The 24037-nt window shown below is 42.3% G+C and overlaps 1 protein-coding gene across 2 annotated transcripts in view; it reads left to right on the top strand.

The window, feature by feature from the left end:
- Positions 1-24037, top strand: part of pan2 (poly(A) specific ribonuclease subunit PAN2) — a 115769-nt gene that overhangs the window by 57651 nt on the left and 34081 nt on the right. Inside the window, exons 21-26 of one of the 2 annotated variants that reach the window (XM_078201177.1) lie at positions 1483-1640; positions 6898-7041; positions 13733-13912; positions 17508-17601; positions 18420-18623; positions 20986-22378. In XM_078201177.1, the coding sequence (XP_078057303.1) occupies positions 1483-1640; positions 6898-7041; positions 13733-13912; positions 17508-17601; positions 18420-18623; positions 20986-21008 (803 nt within the window). In that variant the 3' untranslated portion in view covers positions 21009-22378. Of the gene's footprint in view, positions 1-1482; positions 1641-6897; positions 7042-13732; positions 13913-17507; positions 17602-18419; positions 18624-20985; positions 22379-24037 lie in introns of those variants that run through there. The other variant, XM_078201178.1, reaches the window with a different exon arrangement.

Raw genomic sequence — 24037 nt, 5'->3', positions numbered from 1 at the left:
TATTTTTTAAAGAGAAATTTTGGCGATTAAAATGTATTTTTTAGTAGAAATAGAATCATGGACTTAATTGCAAACAATGACCACTGAAAACTATCTGCAGTGTCTGCTGAACTATGAAGTAATTCAGTTTATGGTGTTTCTTGTGGTATGTTGTTGGTAGGGCAGCGTAACTCACAGTTTGTGCCCTGTTTTTCCACTGTATATTTGGTTCATTCAACTTGCCACAGAATAACACCTAAAACAGATGAGCATCGGGCAATCAGATGTGTTGCATAAAGGAAATGTAACTTTTTATGTTGCTAGTTGCTTAAAAAGTTGCTGTTAGTTGATGTTCTCGGCTATCACAGAAGGTTTTGAACACTTATTGGAGGATTTTGTTTGTAAACTATTTAAAAGGGACTGTTTCATTCATTTAAATGAAAAGTCTTTTATCTTCACTGTGGTTAGCACTGCTGCCTCACAGCGCCAGGGACTTGGGTTCAATTCCGGCTTTGGGTAACTCTCTGTGCGGAGTTTGCACGTTCTCCCCGTGTCTGTGTGGGTTACCTCCCACAGTCCAAACATGTGCAGGTTAGGTGGATTGGTCGTGGTAAATTGTCCCTTAATGTCAGGGAGATTCGCAGGGTAAATACGTTGGGTTACAGGGATAGGGCCTGGGTGGGATTGTGGTTGGTATAGCCTAGATGGGCCAAATGGTCTCTTTCTGCACTGTAGGGATTCTATGATTCTTCACACTGACTTTTTTAATCCTTCCTTTACTAATATTACATATAATTTACATCAGCGAAACAGGCCCCTCAGCCCAACAGCTCTATGCTGATGACCTGTTTAATACAGGTGGTTGTTTTTTCTGTTGAAACAATCAAATGGGTCTCTTGTCTCTCTGCCTAACTCATTCCATGTATTTCTCAAAATTTGTTTTAAATGAAATACACCAGTAATAATTTCAGTATTTTGCTAAATAATAGCTATCTATTAATTGTGTCTCAACCACTTAATATATCAGTGATAAAGGCAAAATACTGTGGATGCTGGAATCTGAAACAAAAACAGAAAATGCTGCAAAAACGCAGCAGGTCTGACAGCATCTGTGGAGAGAGAATCGAGCCAACGTCTCGAGAGTGGATAAGAAATGGGCTCGATTCTCTCTTCACAGATGCTGTCAGACCTGCTGAGATTTTGCAGCATTTTCTGTTTTTAAATCAGCAGTGATGTCATTGGAGCAGCGCACACAACATTCTGCTCTGTTCCTGATGTGAGAAGTACGAGGGAGTCATTCTGTAAGTGGCCAGAATCCTAGAGCCCAAAACCTCGCTGATTTGGTGGTACTGTTATTTTTGCAACCCTGCTTCCAATTAGGGGATAGTTTACTCATTTGACTGAGTTCAGTTACCAATATTTTCTAATCTCCAGTGCATATACTGGCCTGCTAATTACAAGTCTGTTTTATCAGTAATTAATGAAATTATTTTCCCCCTTCAGTAAAGAATCCAATTGAAGCTAGTGTTTTGCTGGCAGAGGCGTCCCTTGCTAGAAAGCAGCGAAAATGTCATGCAACTTTCATCCCACTAATGCTGAATGAAATGCCCCAACCCAGTGATTTAGTGGGCTTGGATGCAGAGTTTGTTACATTGAATCAGGTATGTATCAAACAACTTGAAAAAGGAGTCAATTTTGCAAACCTGCCTGGGGAAGGTGTCTCTGTTTAAGTTTAATTTTTTTAACATAATACTCCAATTTTACCAAGAATTTTTGGACAATAAATTGACCAGTTATCTGCCTTCCCTCATTCCCCTTTGCCAAGTCAAGAAAGTGAGATAGTGCAGGCAATTAATGAACCAATCTCCGATTGGTGTATGACCAACATGCATGGTTCAATAATATGGTCCTTGTGGAAATGTTGTACTGGTGTAATAGGAATACCCTTTTTTGTGGTTAAGGTACATTATTTGGCCAGAGTACAAGAGTTTTAGTCCACATTTAGCCCATGTGATACCTGACCTGGATCTGCTTGATGGCATTGGGTGTCAAATATTCAATTTCTGAACACTAACTATGATAATCCATGTGCTGGGCAAGCCAATATTTTCATTTTTGTGTGATGTCCCCTTTCAGACTGAAGTGGGAGTATTCTGAAAGAGGGTTAATTGGTTTCCTGATTATGACATCATTGCGTTCCAAAAAATGCCCATGGCTGTCTGATCAAAGACAGAGGGTGGTGGACGATGGAAAATTTTCGGATTGGAGGCAGGTTGCTAGCGGAGTGCCACAGGGATCAGTGCTTGGTCCTCTGCTCTTTGTGATTTTTATTAATGACTTAGAGGAGGGGGCTGAAGGGTGGATCAGTAAATTTGCTGATGACACCAAGATTGGTGGATGAGGTGGAGGGCTGTTGTAGACTGCAAAGAGACATAGATAGGATGCAAAGCTGGGCTGAAAAATGGCAGATGGAGTTTAACCCTGATAAATGTGAGGTGATTCATTTTGGTAGAACAAATTTAAATGTGGATTACAGGGTCAAAGGTAGGGTTCTGAAGACTGTGGAGGAACAGAGATATCTTGGGGTCCATATCCACAGATCTCTGAAGGTTGCCACTCAAGTGGATAGAGCTGTGAAGAAGGCCTATAGTGTGTTAGCTTTTATTAACAGGGGGTTGGAGTTTAAGAGCTGTGGGGTTATGCTGCAACTGTACAGGACCTTGGTGAGACTACATTTGGAGTATTGTGTGCAGTTCTGGTCACCTCACTATAGGAAGGATGTGGAAGCGCTGGAAAGAGTGCAGAGGAGATTTACCAGGATGCTGCCTGGTTTGGAGGGTAGGTCTTATGAGGAAAGGTTGAGGGAGCTAGGGCTGTTCTCTCTGGAGCGGAGGAGGCTGAGGGGAGACTTAATAGAGGTTTATAAAATGATGAAGGGGATAGATAGAGTGAACGTTCAAAGACTATTTCCTCGGGTGGATGGAGCTATTACAAGGGGGCATAACTATAGGGTTCGTGGTGGGAGATACAGGAAGGATATCAGAGGTAGGTTCTTTATGCAGAGAGTGTTCACAGTTGAACAGAGGGATCTGGGAATACAGGTACAGAATTCCCTAAAAGTGACGTCACAGGTGGATAGGGTCGTAAAGAGTGCCTTTGGTACATTGGCCTTTATAAATCGGAGTATCGAGTATAAAAGTTGGAGTGTTATGGTAAGGTTATATAAGGCATTGGTGAGGATGAATTTGGAGTATTGTGTACAGTTTTGGTCACCTAGTTACAGGAAGGATGTAAATAAGATTGAAAGAGTGCAGAGAAGGTTCACAAGGATGTTGCTGGGACTTGAGAAGCTGAGTTACAGAGAGAGATTGAATAGGTTGGGACTTTATTCCCTGGAGCGTAGAAGATTGAGGGGAGATTTGATAGAGGTGTATAAGATTTTGATGGGTATAGATAGAGTGAATGCAAGCAGGCTTTTCCCACTGAGGCTAGGGGAGAAAAAAACCAGAGGGCATGGGTTAAGGGTGAAAGGAGAAAAGTTTAAAGGGAATATTAGGGGGGGCTTCTTCACGCAGAGAGTGGTGGGAGTGTGGAATGAGCTGCCAGATAAAGTGGTAAATGCGGGGTCACTTTTAACATTTAAGAAAAACTTGGACGGGTTCATGGATGAGAGGGGTGTGGAGGGATATGGTCCAAGTGCAGGTCAGTGGGACTAGGCATAAAATGGTTCGGCACAAACAAGAAGGGCCAAAAGGCCTGTTTCTGAGCTGTAATTTTCTATGGTTCTAGTGGTTGGGGTGTGGAATGGACTGCCTGCAGTGATAGTGGAGTCAGACACTTTAGGAACATTTAAGCGGTTATTGGATAGGCACATGGAGCACACCAGGATGATAGGGAGTGGGATAGCTTGATCTTGGTCTCAGATAAAGCTCGGCACAACATCGTGGGCTGAAGGGCCTGTTCTGTGCTGTACTGTTCTATGTCTGTGTTCTTACCTGAGGTTGCCATGGAGATGAACAGCTAAGAAGCAACGGGTAAATAGAAAGCCAATTACAGTGGAATTGGCTCAGCCTGTGTTTTCTGTTTGGCAGTTCAGAACACACTGAGAATTTGTGCAAAGAGCAAACAGGTAAGGTTCTCTCCTAATGGAGTAGCTTTCAGTTTGGTAGTCATCGAACAGATCCTGATGTTAAAATTGGTCTTTGAGAATAGGGCAGATAGAGACTGCGTGTGATATACAGTTGGAAAGAGCAGAGAGCTGAAGACAGGAAGGCCAACAGGTTGTGGATTGGACGAGACCCATTACTGCTGTTTGTATTGCTAAAGCCCATCAGATGGTTTGAAGGCGTGGTAGAGGGGAGTCTCTGGGGATTCTATGCTATCAGGACTGCAGTGACCCAAGTGAGAGAGGGTTCGTAGGCAAGAGCCTTGTTGATGGTAACTGCGTTCAGGGATATCAGATGGAACATAGAAGCTGGTGATTGCAACTCGAGGGCCAAAACGATTGAATGGAAAGTGAGAGACCCTATATAGCAGAGGCCAAGTTGGAAAGACTGAGAGATTGAAGATGGTGCCACATTTGTGTGAGAAGTGATGCAAGTACTTTTACTTATGGGGACAGCGTTTATATTCCCTAGAGTTTTGAAGAATGAGGGTGACCAGAGAAAAGATGCTGATTGGTCAAGCTGTTGCCATGGTGAATGCACCAGGGAACTATTAATCCCCCATGCTTTTGTTTATTCAAAAAATGCATTATCTCGTTATATTTCTTTTGCCGGCAAAGGACAAGTCCCTGCATATGAATGTATAAAGCAAACGTAAATGAGCTACATTGCAAACCCGACTGATAATCTTAGGAATGTTTGAACAGGAGTAAACCATTCAGCCTGTCAAGCATGTTCTGTTCGATCATGCCTGATCATCCACCTCAATCCACTTCCTCACACTGTCCCCGTATCCATTAGTCTCCAGAAATCTATGGATCTCTGTCTTGAACGTGCTCAATGATTAAGCTTCCACAACCCTCTGGGGTAGAGAATTAACCACCCCCTAAGTGAAGAAATTCCTCTTTATCTCAGTCTGAAATGGTCTACCCGTTTTCCTGAAATTATGTCCCCTGGCTTTGAGCTCACCAGCCTGTCATGCTCTGTAAGAATTTTGTAAATTTCAATGAGGTCACCCTCATTCTTCAAAACTCTAGGGAATATAAACGCTGTCCCCTCATAAAACAATTCCATCATCCCAGAGATTAATCTGGTGAACGTCTGTTGCCACTCCTCCTATGGCAAGTATATCTTTCTTTAGCTAAGTGGACCAAAACTACAGACTACTCCGGGTGAGGTCTCTCCTAAGCTCTACATAATTGCAGACATCCTTACTCTTGTACTCAAATCCCCCCTCAATGAAGGCCAAAATATGATTTGCCTTCCTAATTGCTTACTATACCTGCATGCTCGCTTTTAGTGACTCAGGAACAAGAACACCCAGGTCCCATTGGACGCCTGCACTTCCCAACTTCTCACTATTTAAGAAATACTCTGCCGCCTTGTTTTTCGACCAAAGTGAATAACTTTGAACTTATTCACATAGCCATCTGCTATGTTCTAGCCCATTCGTTTAGCCTAAGTCCTCCAAAGCCTCCTTGCATCCTCCTCACAACATGCATCCCCACAGTTTAGTGTCATCAGCAAATTTGGAAATATTACAATTGGACCTCACATCCAGATCATTTATATAGATTGTGAACAGCTGTGGACCGAGTATGGCTCCTTGCAGTACCCCACTAGTAAACAGCCTGCCACCCTGAGAATGACCCTGTTTATTCCTAATCTCTGCTTTCTGTCTGCTAACCAATTCTCAATCCAGAAGTGTTCTGCCTATTGTGGACAGCCACTGGGATGTACCGTTTGATACAATCCACCAATTGTTGGGACGTACAGCCTACATATCAGGCATCACACTGGCACTGAAATTTATATACCACATTAATCTGGTGTGGTAAGCAGAGAACATCTTTTTGACTTGACGGCAGCATCCTGTTGGTGGAAAAATCACTTGTGTTGCCACTGCATAGTTGCAGCGTGAAACGAATAGCTTCACCTGTTGCTCAAAATTTTGAGCTACTTTACCCTTTCAGGGTAACTTGAGGTAGACTGGGCAATTTTCAAGTCTGAAGGTGGCAGCCTTGGGCTCATTCGTGAATATGCACAGAGATACACAACGATCAATTATCAGATTGGGGTAGCATATACAGCAACCTATCTTCTGCAGGCAAAAGGAATATGTCCAGACATTGCATCTTTTTTGAATAAAAAAAGATATGGGGAACTATAGTTCCCTGGAGCATTCACCAAGGCAACGTCTTAACCAATCAGAGCTGACTTGCCAACCAATCGGCCCCCATTTTCTCATTGTTGTTCCCTTTGAAATTTGGTATTCTTGTGTCTGTCCTGATGAGTACAAAATGCTTCGACAGCGTGCCTCATCTTTCAACAATACTATGTTGATTTTGGTTGGTTTCTTACAGTAAGAGTTTTAAAAAGTGAAACCTTGTCCAGTGATTTTCTTTTTATTGATGTCATGGGGATTCCTTTTTTTAAAAAGTAATCCGTTTGTATGGGGACCGCAACATGAGTTTCATTGTTTTCTAGTGAATGTTTTCTAGTGAAGTCAAATAAGATATTTAAACATTTTTACGATAGTCTATTATTTGGCTTTTAAGATCATTCCTATTAGTCAAGCCACTGCAGATTGTGTATAACTTTGAAAGAAAATTCAAAATAGAACAATCTGCTTTAAGTATATAAATCTTGTGGTGATCTCTGATTCCCGCCCAAAGTTAGATGAGACAGTTTTATTTGCTGAAGTCACATTTGGTTTTTTTTGTTTGTGATGTTTTATACTACTTGATACTTGCAGGAAGAGGCAGAGCTGCGTAGTGATGGAACAAAATCCACCATAAAACCGAGCCAAATGTCAGTTGCCAGAATCACATGTGTGCGAGGCCAGGGACCGAATGAAGGTGTTCCCTTCATTGACGATTACATCTCCACACAGGAGCAGGTAATGTGATGGAGCCCATGCTGGTCCTGATGTGACTGTCTAATTTGGATGACCTGTGTTTTCAAGTTGATGTATAGAAGCATGCTGTTTATATTACTAACATAAATTCTTAGAGCATTCAAATTAATCGATTGTCTGACACACTATTTTCAGTAATAAAAACAGTCAGTGCTGGAAAAACTCAGCATGTCTGGCAGCATTTGTGAAGACTGAAACAGAGTTGATCTTTGAGTCCAAAGTGACTCCTCTTTGGACTCGAAACATTAACTCTGTTTCTCTCTTCACAGATGCTGCCAGACATTCTGAGTTTTTCCAGCATTTTCAGTTATTTCAAATTTCCAGCATCTGTAGCATTTTGCTTTTATTTTACTGTATTCTGAGTTTTCAACCACTGTGCTGGTATTATTTCTTTGGGCTAAGCAGAGAGGCACCAGAAATCAAGCATCTTTGCAAGAAGGGAAACCATGCCAGCTCATTGTGCCACCAGCATAGTACGAGTAGCGTGTTGGCCACCCTCCTTTTCAGCTCCATGATCTGCAGTTGGTAGAAAGAAGAAAGTATATTTTCTGTACATTAAATGTTACAGCACAGGAGACCATTTGGTCCATCGTGTCCATGCCAGCTCTCTGAAAGAGCAACTCAGCTCGTCCAGTTCTCTTGCCTTTTCCTTTTGTTCCCTCAAATCTTTTCAGATAATTAACCAATTCCCCTTTCAAAGCCACAATGTGAACCTGCCTCCACCACACTCTCAGGAAATGCATTCCACATCCTAACTGCTCACTGCGTGAGAAATGTTTTTCCTCATGTCACCTTTGGTTATTTTGCCGTTCACCTTAAATCGGTTTTCTCTGGTCTTGACCATTCTGCTGCTGGGAGAAATTTCTCCCTTTCTATTTTGTCCAGACTGCTCACGATTTTGAACACATCGATCAAATCTCCTCTCAACCTTCCCTTTTTTAAGGCAAACAGCCACAGCTCCTCTAATCTACCTTGTAATTGATCCCTAATCTCTGGAACCATTCTTGTAAATCTATTCTCCACCCTCTTGAATGCCACTTCATCCTTTCTAAAATGTGGTGCCCAGAATTGGATACAGAACTTCATTTGAGGCCAAACCGGTGCTTTGCAACGGTTCAACACAATCTACTTGCTTTTGTACTCTCTGCCTCTACACTAAGTCCCCACTTACTGCTGACTCACTTTACACCATTTCACTTTAACATTGTTAATAACATAATGATTCATTTAACATCAACAGTTTCACTTCAACATTGTTTGCTACAGACCTCCTGTCCTGTGGGTTGCCTGCTCACATGCCTTGCCCCCCCCCCCCCCCCCCCCCCAAGACTTGTATCCCATCTCCTGCCCTTATCCTATTCTGGGGTTCGTTCTTCAGCTGTTCCCTTCTGGCTCCTGTCTGAACTCGCACTAAAGTCCTGTTCTGGCCTCCAGCTAGTGGAGAGGTCGGTTGGTGCAGGTAGTCCTGGGGCCTCAGCTGCTATCTGCACCAACCAACCTTTGCTGGGTCTGGTCAGCCTAAAAGTACTGTTCAGTAGGTGAGTGTAATTTTTTCAAACAATATACAATAAATGTAAAATGTATTTCTTTTACTGTATATTTAGTGATGTATTTTGTTTTGTAAGTTATTTCAACTAGGAATGCATAGGGGTGGCACAGTGGTTAGCACTGCTGCTTCACAGCGCCAGGGACCCGAGTTTGATCCCCGGCTTGGGTCACTGTCTGTGTGGAGTTTACATGTTCTCCCCGTGTCTGTGTGGGTTTCCTCCGGGTGCTCCGGTTTCCTCCCACAGTCTGAAAGACGTGCTGGTTAGGTGCATTGACCCGAACGAGTGCCAGACTGTGGTGACTAGGGGAATTTCACAGTAACTTCATTGGAGTGTTAATGCAAGCCTTACTTGTGACTAATAAATAAACTACTTATAGTGGTGCACATGTATGGTACAGTATTTCAACTTGTACATTGTTCTTTGCGGGCAAGAAATGTCTGAACGAATCTAACTCTGGCTTTAAATTGATTCCTATGGGAGCCGATGATTTACTAAAAGTTGTTTCACTTAAAGTTGCGAATTTCAAGAGCACAACCACAACTTAAGTGAGGATTCCCTCTATAAAACCCAGGATCTAATATGCCTTATTAACCATTTTCTCACCCTACACTGCTTTCTTCAATGATTTGTGAACATATGCCCACAGATCCACTTGCTTCTGCTCCCCCGTTAGAATTGTATTCTTCATTTTGCTTTGTTGCCTCTTGTTCTTCCTCCCAAAATGTAGCACTTGTTACATCTCTGCATTAAATGTTATCTGCTGCACATTTGCCCTTGGCCCTCTCGCTCTCTCTCGGTCTCGCTCGCACTCTCTCTGTCTCTCTCGCTCCCTCTTGCTTTCTCTCTGTCTGGCGCTCTCGCTCTCGCTGGCGCTCTCGCTCTATCTGGCGCTCTCGCTCTATCTGGCGCTCTCGCTCTATCTGGCGCTCTCGCTCTCTCTGGCGCTCTCGCTCTCTCTGGCGCTCTCGCTCTCTCTGGCGCTCTCGCTCTCTCTGGCGCTCTCGCTCTCTCTGGCGCTCTCGCTCTCTCTGGCGCTCTCGCTCTCTCTGGCGCTCTCGCTCTCTCTGGCGCTCTCGCTCTCTCTGGCGCTCTCGCTCTCTCTGGCGCTCTCGCTCTCTCTGGCGCTCTCGCTCTCTCTGGCGCTCTCGCTCTCTCTGGCGCTCTCGCTCTCTCTGGCGCTCTCGCTCTCTCTGGCGCTCTCGCTCTCTCTGGCGCTCTCGCTCTCTCTGGCGCTCTCGCTCTCTCTGGCGCTCTCGCTCTCTCTGGCGCTCTCGCTCTCTCTGGCGCTCTCGCTCTCTCTGGCGCTCTCGCTCTCGCTGGCGCTCTCGCTCTCGCTGGCGCTCTCGCTCTATCTGGCGCTCTCGCTCTCGCTGGCGCTCTCGCTCTCGCTGGCGCTCTCGCTCTCTCTGGCGCTCTCGCTCTCTCTGGCGCTCTCGCTCTCTCTGGCGCTCTCGCTCTCTCTGGCGCTCTCGCTCTCTCTGGCGCTCTCGCTCTCTCTGGCGCTCTCGCTCTCTCTGGCGCTCTCGCTCTCTCTGGCGCTCTCGCTCTCTCTGTGAAAATCCCCTTGTAGCCCCCTCTCGCCCCCTCTCTGAAAATCCGCTAGTCGCCACACTCTGGCGCCTGTTCCGGTATGCTGAGGGAGTTTTCTATTACTATTTCTTTCAGATCCTCAATCTCACTAGTTCATTAGCTCCTCAGTATTTCAGATAGATGTTTTGTGTCTTCCCCCATGAAGGTAGACAAAAAGTATTTGTTTAGTTTCTTTGACATTTCCTTTTTACCCATTATACAATCTCCATTCGCCACCTGTAATACGCCCACATTTGTCTTTAACTTTTTCTTTTTGCATGCCTATAATAAGCTTTTTCAGTCCATTTTTATGTTCCTTGCTAGTTTATTTTCATGTTATATTTTCTCTTTCTTTACCAGTGCTTTGGTTCTTCTTCACTGAATTGCAAATCATGAGGCTTACTTTTTTGGCAACTTTATATGCCTCTTTTGGTCTGATAGAATCCTTAATTTCTCTTGTTAGCCATGGTTAGATCACTTTTCCTGCTGGTTTTTTGCTCCTTAAAGGAATGTAAATTTGTAATAATTATTTTAATGTTAACCATTGCCTGTCTACCATTATATCTTTTTAATGTAGTTCCCCAATCGACCTCAGCCAACTTACTCCTCATATCTTCATAGTTTCCTTGTTTAGATTGAAGACCCTAGTTTTGGATTGAACTACATCATTTTCAAACTTCATGTAAAATTCTCATCATCAACTTTCAGTACAGCCAACCTTTCAAGTGCATCATCTTGATGAATTTTTAACCGATCCAGTGCCACTCTACCTCCACCTGATTTTGAAATCAGAACCTTCTTTGGTGAAGATTGATGCAAAGTACTCTTTTAGTACCTAAGCCATGTCCTTTGCCTCCATACATAAATCTCCTTTTTGGTCTGGAACTGACTCCACTCCTTTTTAGTATTGACATGCCAATAGGAGACTTTTGGATTCCCTTTTCCATTAGCTGCTCATAGTCTTCTCATAGTCACTCTCTGTTTTTTTTTTCACTTCCCCTCTGAACTTTATACCTTCAGCCTGTTTCTCACTTGTATTATCAACCTAACATTTGTATTTTTTCTGCTTCATTTTACTCTATCATTTTTAAATTGTGGGGAGCTTTGGTTTTGTTTGTGCCGCCCTTGTGGAAATGTACCATAGAAACCCTACAGTGCAGAAGGAGGCCATTCAGCCCATCGAGTCTGCACCGACCACAATCCTACCCAGGCCCTACCCGCACATATTTACCCACTAATCCCTCTAACCTACGCATCTCAGGACTCTAAGGGGCAATTTTTTTAACCTGGCCAATCAACCTAACCTGCACATCTTTGGACTGTGGGAGGAAACCGGAGCACCCGGAGGAAACCCACGCAGACACGAGGAGAATGTGCAAACTCCACACAGACAGCGACCCAAGCCGGGAATCGAACCCAGGACCCTGGAGCTGTGAAGCAGCAGTGCTAACCACTGTGCTACCGTGCCGCCCCCTTGTACCTCGACTGTACCTGTACTATCTCCCCTTGAAAGGCAGCTGATGGTTCAATTTTTGATTCTCGTTTACCTGGGCCAGCTCTGTTCTTGCCCCATTAAAATTGGCCTCCCCCAGTTAATCCCTCTGGATTGCTTCTTGTTCTTTGCCATAGCTAACCTAAACCTTGTGATAGTATGATCACTGTTTCTTTAATGGGCACATCACCCATTTGCTAGAACTAGATCCAGCAATGTCTCCTTCCCCGTTGGACTGATCAAAGAAGTTCTCCTGAATGTTCTTCAGAAACTCTTCCCCTCTCTGCCCTTTTGCACTAATACTATCCCAATCTATATTTGGATAATTAAAAGTCCCCCATATTAACTACACTACAGTTTTTGCACCCCTCTGTAATTTCTTTGCAGATTTGTACCTCTAACTTTCCCACTAATTGGAGGCCTATAGAAAATATCCAGTTGTGTAATTCGTAGCTCTATTGTTTCTTAGCACTAACTAAATAGATCTTTGATCGCTCTAAGACACCCTCTCTCTCCAGCACTGTATTTGCTTTCATCATTACTGCCTCACCTCCTCAGTTCTTTCGTAGCCTATTTTTCCTTTTCTAACTTTCCTGAAAACTTTGTATCCAGGAATATTTAGTACCATGTCCTGCCCATTTTTGAGCCAGGTCTCTGCTATCACCACATCATATTCTCACAAGGTTACCTGTGCCTGTAGCTCACCAGCCTTTTCACCAGACTATGTGTGTTTACATGCATGCACAGTAAACCTAATTTAGATCTAATTGCAGAAAATGCTGGAAAATCTAAGCAGGTCTGGCAGCATCTGTGGCAAAAGAAACTAAGTTAATGTTTCGAGTCCGTATCTGTCTCTTTCAGAGCTGAAGAGAGGTCGAAATGTGATGGATTTTATACAGTTGAAGAGAGGGAATGGAGCAAAAAGGTCAGGAATAGGTAGGAGCTCAGGATAGGTGTGACAAAGATGTGCTGGACACAAAACAAAGGGAGTGTTAATGGTAGTGTTAGGCTAACCTTGTTCTGCTATTAACACGTCCTGCTATTAACAGATTCTGCTGTCTTACCTTTATACTACTATTGGCATCTCCTTTAGTCTTTAACACTGTCATTAACATTCCCTTTGCCTTGTGTCCAGGACATATTTGTCAAATCTATCCTTAGTTCCCACCAATACCTAACCTTCTATTTTACTCCACCCCCTTTCTTCAACTGTTTAAAATCATTCACATTTCTACCTCTCTCCATCTCTGATGAGGAATTCTAAGGGCTCAAAACATTAACTCTGTTTCTTTCTCCACAGATGCTGCTGGACCTGCTCAGTTTTTCCAGCACTTTCAGTTTTTTATTTCAGATTTCCAGCATCTGCCATATTTGCTATTTTTTAAAGACCTAATTGCATTCGCTCTTACTCGGACCTCACTTCATGCCTTACTATTCTTTTTGCACCCTGTGGTCCTCTCTAATATTACCTCCAGGTTCCCATCCCCCTGCCAAGTTAGTTCAAACCCTTCCCATCATCACTAGCAAACCAGCTCACAAGGGCATTGGTTCCAGCTCAGTTCAGGTGCAACGCTTCTGGCTGTTTGGGACCCATTTCCCCAGAACCAATCCCAGTGTCCCAGGAATCTAAAGCTCTTCCTCCTGTACTATCTCTCCAGCCATGCATTCATGTGCCCTTACCTCCTATTTCTAGATTCGCTAGCAAGTAACACTGGGAGTAATCCAAAACTGCGACATCCTGCCTGCTAGTTTATTTTGTAGCTCCCTAAAATCTGCCTGTAGGATCTCATCCCTTTTATTGAGGTTGTTAATACCTATATGGACCATGACCTCTGGCTGTTTACCCCCTTCCCTCAGGGTACTCTGCAGCCTCTCAGTGACATCCTTGATCCTGACACCAGGAAGGCAACATACCATCCTGGATTCACATCTGCAGCTGCAGAAAGGCTCATCTGTTTCCTTAACTATAGAATCCCTATCACCATTGCTTTCCTAATTCCAGTCTTCTATCTGAAAATGATCTTGTTCCACTTATTCGTCAAGTTTGTCTTTTTCAAAATAGGTTGTGGACTACCTGACTCAGTATTCTGGAATCAAACCTGGGGACCTTGATGCCAAAATTTCATCCAAGCACCTAACCACCTTGAAATCAACATACCTGAAACTGAGATTCCTTATTGATGTTGGAGTGAAGTTTGTGGGACACGGGCTGCAGAAGGACTTCAGAGTCATAAATCTTATGGTTGGTTTAAAACATTCTTTAATCTTAAACAGAATACTTTAGGATAAACCAACTGTAATAATAACCTGTACTAATTGGTACACTTACATTGCTTTCCTTCAAATCTTCTTAGCTGGCCCCCGGTTGTCCTCACCATCTTTATGGCACTACCAAAGAGAGAAAACAATGTTAAAGATAGAGGTTCAGTGAGGAAATGTTGTATTTCATTTCAATACAGAATATTTTGTTATAGATACTTACTCTTGAGGTGGGAGAAACCTGAGGCGATGATGTTTTAAAAAACGCTCAAACGACAGCACAAAAACTGGCCACTAAGCTCATCAGTTCTGTACTGATAGTTTTTCTCCACAAACCACCTTAGTCTATTCTGCTTTTTCTTTCAACCCATATCCTCTTTTCCTAGCAACTGTCTCATTCCATTTTTTAAAAAGAAAAACAACGGACTCTGCTTTAGCCGCTGTTTAGGACCGAGAATTCCACATTCAAAGATGTTTTTTGTACTATTTAAAATTAGTTTTGTGATCACAAGTTGACGCTGCCTGTTACAATTTTGTCAGTTTGTTCAACTATACAGTGAAGTTCGCTTATATCTTGCTACGTGACATCCAATGATTTTGTGTTCTTTATAATTTGGAGATTAACTAGTATGTAGAAGTGTTTCCGAAATTTACTTCACTGAAAGGTCTGACTCTATTTTTTAGATTATGCCCTCTAGTCCTTGACTCCACAGCCAGCGGAATGAGTTCCTCTCTATCTGTTCCCCTTGGTATTTTGATAACTTTGATCAAATCACCCCTTAATCATCTAAATTGCAACCCTAGTTAGTGTATTTTCTCCTTGAGTCCAGGTAGTGGGGGTTTGTTGGTTCAGTTCACTAGATGACTAGAGTGTGGTGCAGAATGACACCAACAGTGTGGGTTTAATCCCTGTACCGGCTGTGGTAGTTCATGGAGAGCTGCTCCTTGCCTTGCCCCCATGCTTGATGGGGAATGGTGCCCCACAAGCTATATAACCACTCCTGTCTCAAGAGATGCCTATGGTCCTTCATGGACGATGGCTATTTATTGCCATTATCAGTCCAGGTTTCATTCTAGTAAATCTATATTGTACTTCATTCAAGGTTAATATATTCTTCCTACAGTCGAGTACCCAGAACTGCTCACTACACCAAGTGTGTTCTAGCCAGGATTAAATCACTACCAAATCACTAATTAATGCAGCTTTGATTTGTTTCCAACAAGGTGGTTGATATTTATTGCCCATTCTTAGTTGCCCTGAGGGTTTTAAGAGTCAACCACGTAGAGTCTCAGGTAGGCTGGTGTGGAAGGTGCCGTTTCCTGGTGGACACTAGCGAACCAGTTGGGTTTCCCATAATCTGGCAGTTTTCATGGCCATTTTCTGGTACTGATGCACAAATTGCAGATTTATTGAATTCTGCTTCACACCTTGCCATGGTGGGATTTGAATTCACAACCTCTGGGTTGCGAGTCCAGAACCAGAAACACTAAACCACAATAACTCCAAGACTGGAGTTACTTGAGCTGGATTCTCTGGTTGTTTCTTTTTTTGATGCACCACTAAGTATCATTGTTGTTCTTATTGGGGGTATTTTTTTCCTCTTTCTGCCTCTTTTGAAGGTGCTGCCTCATGTCTTGGGATGAATTATTGTAGGTGCTGACATGGTACAAGTTGTCATTTTTCATGAGTGTCCACCATAAGTGTTCACAACCTAATTGACTGGAGGACAAATCGAAAAATGAGGCTGATCTTGACTGGAGCTGTAATATTTGGGAGCAGGCGCCCTGACTTCTAACCTACACTGGCTCATGGGTGCTAAGGATAACTGTAATGTCCTTTATTGTGAACCCAGCTGAATTTGTCTACCACACATTGCATTTAACAACTGAGCCATTATCTTTTTAAAAAGAGATGAAAACGTGATGAGGCTAATTTCCAAGTGAGCATTGCTAGTGGGTGAAGTTCCCTGTTGGCTGCATCTATTTGAAAATGAACCCTAATGGCTTTATTCTGTGGAACTTAATGTGGCAGGAGGTTGTCATGATCTCTTTGAATAGATTTACTGTTTGTAATGTCAGTTCCATGTGAGAAGTTTAACAACACCAGGTTAAAGTCCAACAGGTTTATTTGGTAGCAAAAGCCACACAAGCTTTCGAGGCTCTGAGCCCCTTCTTCAGGTGAGTGGGAATTTTGTTCACAAACAGAACTTATAAAGACACAGACTCAATTTACATGAATAATGGTTGGAATGCGAATACTTACAACTAATCCAGTCTTTAAGAAACAAAACAATGTGAGTGGAGAGAGCATCAAGACAGGCTAAAAAGATGTGTATTGTCTCCAGACAAGACAGCCAGTGAAACTCTGCAGGTCCACGCAACTGTGGGAGACCATTGTCCGCAACAGACCATTGTCCGCAGCAAACTACCCAGCCTTCAGGAGAACAGTGACCAAGACACCACACAACCCTGCCACAGCAACCTCTGCAAGACGTGCCGGATCATCGACACAGATGCCATCATCTCACGTGAGAACACCATCCACCAGGTACACGGTACATACTCTTGCAACTCGGCCAACGTTGTCTACCTGATACGCTGCAAGAAAGGATGTCCCGAGGCATGGTACATTGGGGAAACTATGCAGACGCTGCGACAACGGATGAATGAACACCGCTCGACAATCACCAGGCAAGACTGTTCTCTTCCTGTTGGGGAGCACTTCAGCGGTCACGGGCATTCGGCCTCTGATATTCGGGTAAGCGTTCTCCAAGGCGGCCTTCGCGACACACGACAGCGCAGAGTCGCTGAGCAGAAACTGATAGCCAAGTTCCGCACACACAAGGACGGCCTCAACCGGGATATTGGGTTTATGTCACACTATTTGTAACTCCCACAGTTGCGTGGACCTGCAGAGTTTCACTGGCTGTCTTGTCTGGAGACAATACACATCTTTTTAGCCTGTCTTGATGCTCTCTCCACTCCCATTGTTTTGTTTCTTAAAGACTGGATTAGTTGTAAGTATTCGCATTCCAACCATTATTCATGTAAATTGAGTCTGTGTCTTTATAAGTTCTGTTTGTGAACAGAATTCCCACTCACCTGAAGAAGGGGCTCAGAGCCTCGAAAGCTTGTGTGGCTTTTGCTACCAAATAAACCTGTTGGACTTTAACCTGGTGTTGTTAAACTTCTTCCTGTGTTTACCCCAGTCCAACGCCGGCATCTCCACATCATGAGTTCCATGTGATGCAGGTTGGCTGCAGTACATCTTGTAGAGATTAGCAGACAAATTTGTATTAATATAGTAATAATCAGAACCTTCAAAAAACACTGCTGTAAGCAAAGATTAAGCATAACAGTATGAATTTCTAGCCTGAGAGAAGACTGGTCTAACAGGTTGCCATTACCAGGTTAATGTATGATTTCAGGAGTGAAAAGGCAAGTTTCAGAAATATTTCACCACCTCAGCTCAGTGTGGCATAAATGTGAATGCTGCTCCAGCTAAAGATGTTTAGTGAGTTGGTTTTACGACTTTCCGTCTTTGGCTAATCCACTTTTTTCCCCATTTCTACCTTCAGATTCCGAAGGAGCAGGTGATAGACACTGTGTATTTGTTTCACATGCCTCGGAAGAGGATGATTTCGTTGCGTTTTCTTGCGTGGTATTTTCTAGGTTTGTATTGGTTGCTGTTTAAAATTTTTAGCTTTTGTAATGTCAGCTGATGTACGCAATTCCAAACTCCCTTGTCATGGCTCCCATCGCTTGCTGTGAAAAATAAGATTTCTACCAGCATTGAGATCTCTGTAATTACAAGAAATTCATTCTACCATTCCATGAAGCACACATGGGAAAATTATACTTTGCAGTGTTTCACCTCTTTCAGTCTGTGATTTTTGCTGTCTGCTTTGTAGTAGCTGAGCCCCTTTGACCTGCAAGGTCCCATCCTTGGTCTGTGTTGTGTTCGTTGATCTCAGCTGGGTCAGAAATGGGAGAACCACAATTGGCCTTGGTGCACCTGGAGTATTGGAGGAAAGCAACCAGGGTTCCAATTCCTGATCAAAGACCAGCATTCCATCCTGGAAAGTGCACATTTAGGGAGGACTTGTACTTGAGAAACAGGACAAGACCAGGTTCAGCTGTGATGTTCTCCACAGTCAAGTAGCTTGCTGATAGTGGCCAGTTAGGCTCATGTGGAAAATTACCACTTGATTAATGGGAACTAATGCCAGAGCCTAACAAGGAGTCAGTGCTAGGAGAAGTGGAGGGGAAACATTAGGCAAGAAAATATGTGAGGAACTGATATTGAGCAGTGAGCAAGTCCTTCTAAACCTTTATAAATATCTGGCCGGACCTCAGTTGGAATATCGTGCCCAATTCTCGGCTTTGCACTTTATGAAGGATGTTAAGAGCTAGGAGAGGTCGCAGAGGAGAATTTACTTAAAATCTGGTGAGACTGATTGGCTTCTTGTACTGTTTCACATCTCTGACAGAACTCAAGATTCAGGGTGAAACGCATGACAGTATAGAGGATGCTCGGACAGCCCTGCAGCTATATCGCAAGTATCTTAAATTGACCAAACACGGTATTGATGTGGATGAATTCCGGAAAATACTAAAAGGTCTATATGAGAAAGGCAGAAAGATGGACTGGAAAGTACCAGAGCCAGAAGGAGAGGTGCCGAATAGTCCAAAAAGTAAAGTACCTTTTTTATTTCCTTTTTTTTCTGTGACAGTGTTTCATTGCTTAAAGTTGAAATCAAAGAATGTATCCTTATCAAAATATTAATGTATTGTACCAAAATTCAGCCTTGAAAAATCAAACTGTTGGGGAACAGGCTGGATACTGGCTTTCCCCTCTGGCCCAGCTTGATGAAATGAAATCAGTGTCTGCTAGCTGTGGAAATCCTACGAGGTGAATTTGGTACTCTGAATCCAGTTCCCAGTTGACATGTTGGGCCCACAGTTCAAAACTGTCCCTAATGCAGTATGAGTTGACAATCTGAGTCCACAAGGCGGATGATGTGAGAAATGGAAAAATGGCGCACTGGTCTACTAGGGGTTGCTTTTGTGGTTGAGAGATATTTATTTAGTGAATCATGCTATACCGTACCCCAGAGCCTTCACTTTACCTCTGCTCCTTTACCATTAGTCTATTCCTTATTCTCTGCCACTTTTGAGCTGCTATTTAGCTATCATGTAAACCCTTCAAGATATCTTTTTGTACTCTAGAAAAATGTAATTTGTTCGTGCTGGTACTGGTTACCCAAAATGGAAAATGTTTCCTTTCCCGGCACTAACATCCCTTGATGAGCACAAAAAAATGAAAGCATAGTATTTCAGAACTGGATCTTCATTTGAACATCTATTTCAAATCTAATTGGCTTGATCGGTGAGCGCAAAGATTTCTGCAAACCCAACAATTGAACTGTGCTGCAAAGAATTTATGTAGTTGCTGATGCCTGGATTCATATTATCTGATGGGATTAACCCAGCCACCTGGCCCTGCCAGACTCTGTAACTGCTCGGAATTAGTTCCTTCATCAAGACAAAAGAGTGCAATCATATAGCACTGAAGGAAACTGATTATTCAGCCTGTGATGGCTCTTTGGTGGAGCTATCCAATTAATCCCAGTCCTGGGCTCTTACCCATAGTTCTCTCATTTTTTTTCCCTTCAAGTATTTATCCTGTGGTACTCATTGAAATGTAAGTATTCAGTTTCTTTAAAGGATTAAGATACTGAGATTCTGTCTTTTTAACTCTCACCTTTAAAGTGTAATTCTGTGTTGTACAATTTCAAAAAATGCTCATCTATCTGCCATGGTAAATATAACCTGCACAATGAGCATATATCAGTTCTAAAGATGAGCCAAGAATATCAGTCTGTGTCACTCTTGGTTTCCACCCATAATTCATTCCTTACCAAACAATCATATCAAATGTGTTTGTTACTTCTTTTCGTTGAGGAACTTTTTGCACCTGATACTCTTCTCCCCATCACCCTCTCCCACCACGCAAGTTGGAAGCAAAACACTTTGAGATTTGATAATGTGCTAATTGGGGCATTTATTACCTGAACAGTAGTTTATACTGTGGTTTAATCCATCTGGAGTAATCTTTTTGATATGTTATTTCTGAGCAGGTTTGGTCATTGAGGCTGTTTGCAAGCATAGTGTTTTTCCTTCATTCTCAAATTTCCTGGTTATTCATCGGTAATGTTATTAATGCAACCTTATGGTGCGCAAATCATCTGCTGCATTTGTCTGCATAACAGTGTTTCAAAAGAAAACTTTAGAACTTCCTGAGGATGTGAAATGGCATTTCTCATTCTTTAGATAAGCATCGTTTCTTTTCAAAATTTAGAAACAGGACTGTTTCTTACAAAATTGTTTTATTTGTGAAGTGCCCCCATGCCAGCACTGTATGTAGCTGAGAATGCTGGCTGCTTGGCCTACACTAACATTTGCTGTGTGCAGCCAATCTACTCAGATGTCTAGGAATGCTTGGAGTGATTCCCTCACTTCCCATAGGAAAGCAACTGGCCTGTTCTCCAGGTTTCAGAGTTGTAATATGATTCATTTCTGGAATGTTACATGCAATGAATCACTGGTTACGTCTGGATCTGGCTTTGAATCCACCCTCAAACTGATGGAATGAAAGTCTCCACTGTGATAGCTGCAGTGAAATAGCTTTGGGCTTTATCAACTTGCCACCTTTTGTGTTAGGTGCAAGCCCACAGGATAGAGCTAGCTACAGTTGGTACTAAATTACCAATTGTACACAGAGGCACTGATAGCTAGTATGGGCAATGGAAATGTCATAGTTAGAATTTTGTGCAAAGTGGAGGAAGCTCTACGCTGCCTCTGCTGTTGCGTGTACTTAATGCTGACCCTGCGTGTTAAAAAGCGGAAAATGTCCCGGAATATCTCTCACCCTGATGCGCAAATCATTGGAATCTGCTTTCCGTGCTTCTCATTACCCAAAATCAGTTGATGGGACTTATTCTTGATGAGTTTTTAATGCAGCATCTTCAAGCTTCTTTTTTTGTCTTAAATTAGGCAACCAGTTTTCTCACCTCTGATGGGTTTATATTGTGAAGACATATGAATGAACTATCTAACCTAATGAGGAGCGAATCCTGCAGCATTTGAGAGGGAAAGAGTTTATATTTTTAACAGATTCTGGAAGAAACCAGTTTCTAAACGGAGACTGTGTGGAGAGTGCTTGACCTGTCTGTGTTAAATTATACCACCAAAGAAAACTAATCTGACTGGCTTAAAAATGGGAGTGAATTGTTTGGAAGAAGGACAATAATCAGTCACTTGCAGTAAAATGGAAACAGAGATGTGAAGTGAGAAAGAAACAGGAAATACTGGAAACACTCGGCAAGCCAGACAACATCTGAAGAGAAAGAAACGGAAAGTTCACATTTTAGGTTGATGACCTTTGCTGTGATTGTACTCGCCATTGTCAAAAATCAGCATTCTGCCAAGCCTCCCAGCTCTCCAGAGGTTTCTCTGCAAACATTCCGTGCTTTTTTAAAAATCCATGTTTTTCGTAACTGTTTCCTTACTCTGTTCCTGTGCTTCTTGCTCCCTCTCCTTTAAAAATGAATGTCTGCCTGGAGCTGTACTCTTCGGACAGAATAACCTCCCAGTGATGATGAAGGCAAAATACTTAATCCAACAGCTCTGATGTGGCTGACAGACTTTGAGGTTTTGGCAGCTGATATTAAGCAAAAATCTATATTCAAAAAGTGTTTGCATGTTGCAGGAAGAAAGGGAAGAAAATAGGTAGGGATCACAAACAAGGTGAAGGTAACATTGTCACACACTGCCATCAGATTGCACCTACATCTCTTATTGAGTAAAATCACTGCTTTGTGAGAAACAGTAGCCTTCCCTGCTGTAGAGATCGTGTTTTTAATACTGTCACATTAAATAAGGTACTTCACAGTGATTTTAACAGTTCAACAAAATCTTTTAGATTGTTTTATGAAACAAACATGGGAATGATGCCATGATAGCATCCTCCCCATGGTAACAGTCCATACGATTTAGAGATTGTATTTATGGTTCCCAAGGCCCCACAACCACCACCATCTGCTTGCCCCGTTAGCCAGCAGGATAACGTAAGATCTTCAGCCGCTACATTGCCAAGGTTACTGAACTTTCAGGGCTTTTGAAATTCTAAATGTAGCCTTTTTGAGCCTACAAATGATCTCCAAATAGATAACAATCTTTAGTACAATATTTTGCATATACCTGTAAATATGGTGAGAGACACTATCAATTTTCAGTATTAAGTTACATCTGCATAGTTCACCTGCATTGGAAAAAACAACATTTTGCACTTCCTGTCATACAATTGGAAGCTCTTTTTAAAAGTTTGGTTGCAAAAGCTCTGCTGTACCTTTGTTCTCTGAATAAAAGAATAAAAACTTTATTTTTTAAACAAATTCCTGGTCTGGTTCTTTACTTAATAATTTCTTCGCTCATGTCAGTTTTTCATCATTCTGCATTCTGCTGTAAGTAAAAACATTTACTGTGCTTGAGTTAAGGTTACACTTGCATGCAAAAATCAATGTTTCTAGTTTGCTGATTGATATTTTTAGCCCAATTCATGTTACCTCTGAAAAATAAATAACTGGACTATTCAAAGCAAATGCAGACAGGTGTGTACATAAACTGCTCCGTGTCTTGAATCAGGATTCTCAGCATAACTGCAAGCTACTTTTGAGAGCGGGAATTGTCAAAATATTTGACAAGATTAAGAATTGCTTGTAATAATACTGAAAATTGTTCAATTATGCATTGGCACTCTAAATATGTATGGGATTTAATGTAAACTGAAGTATTTTAAAGCAGGCATAGACCTTTAACTCAGTCCTTTTATCAACGCAATCTTTGGAAACCAGAAAGTGGCCGGTAAAAGAAATAAAAATAGAAAATGTACATGTATTGATAATTTAGGGAACTCATACTTCACAACTCACTGGACTGGGAGGTGCTAGATGGGAGCCAACCATTTCTGTAGGAAGAAAACAAAGAAAAAATGTATCTTGAAAAGTGTGTAATGTTTATGGAATGGTCTTGGAGTAAGCCTCGAACCAGGTGATCATACACATCCTTTTGGTCATCAGAAATATTGCAAGGAGAAAAGAAAAACAGCCTAATATAGAGTAGGGAAAAATTGTTAAATATTTTAAAAATTGAATTGATTCCAAGGTTTAAGAATTAATTTACTTGAGTATTGTTGAAAAGAGGAGACATACTGTCAAAGCTTTTCATCTTGCACTTATTAGACATACCAATTGTAAAGGGAACAACCATTTATACTGCAGGAGAAGAGAGCACTGATTGGTTGGCAAGTGAACTCTGATTGATAGAGGCATTGCCATGGAAAATGCACCAGGGAACAGTTAACTGCCAAGCTTTTGTTTAAATTCAAATGAGGCAGGTTGGCTTCAATTGGTCAAAGCATTGCCATGGGGAATGAACCAGGGAATGGCTGTCCCCCAAGCTTCCGTTTAGTTGAAAAAGACGCAATGCATGGACATGCTCCTGTCTACAAAGGACAGGAATATATGTTGCTTCTGGCATGGGTGAATTAGCTACGCTACAAGCCCAACAGATCATCTTAAATTGGTTGTCAGTGTAATTCTTAGTACAATCAAGATTGGTTAGCGCTGACCAAATCAGAGAATCACATCTAATGTGGGACATTATTGAGCTTTGAAAACATGGGCTGGTTGGGTACAGTCAGTACTTTGCCTGTTGCGAACAGCTGAATTCCGCAATTATTGTGATTGACTATTGGTGCCGTGTGGTGCTACATATAGCAGCAAACCTCCAGTGGCAATTTTTCATGAGAGTGTTTAGGCACTGAACTTTAACTGGCCATTCAATATTTTTAAAAAATATTCTAAATGTGGGTGACGTTGGCAATGTTGGCATTATTAGGCATTTGGGAAGTTAACAGTTGAACTTGACATGAAAACAAAATAAGAGACAAGTAACAAGATTAGCAGGTGTCTAGAGGAATAATGAGATGCGATTTACCCAGTAACAAGATTAGCAGGTGTCTGGAGATATTGAGGTGCAAATTGCC

This window comes from Mustelus asterias, chromosome X, assembly GCF_964213995.1.
Source record: "Mustelus asterias chromosome X, sMusAst1.hap1.1, whole genome shotgun sequence".
Lineage (NCBI taxonomy): Eukaryota > Metazoa > Chordata > Chondrichthyes > Carcharhiniformes > Triakidae > Mustelus > Mustelus asterias.
Note: the sequence above shows the minus strand (reverse complement) of the source record. Positions and strands in the feature narration are given on the sequence as shown.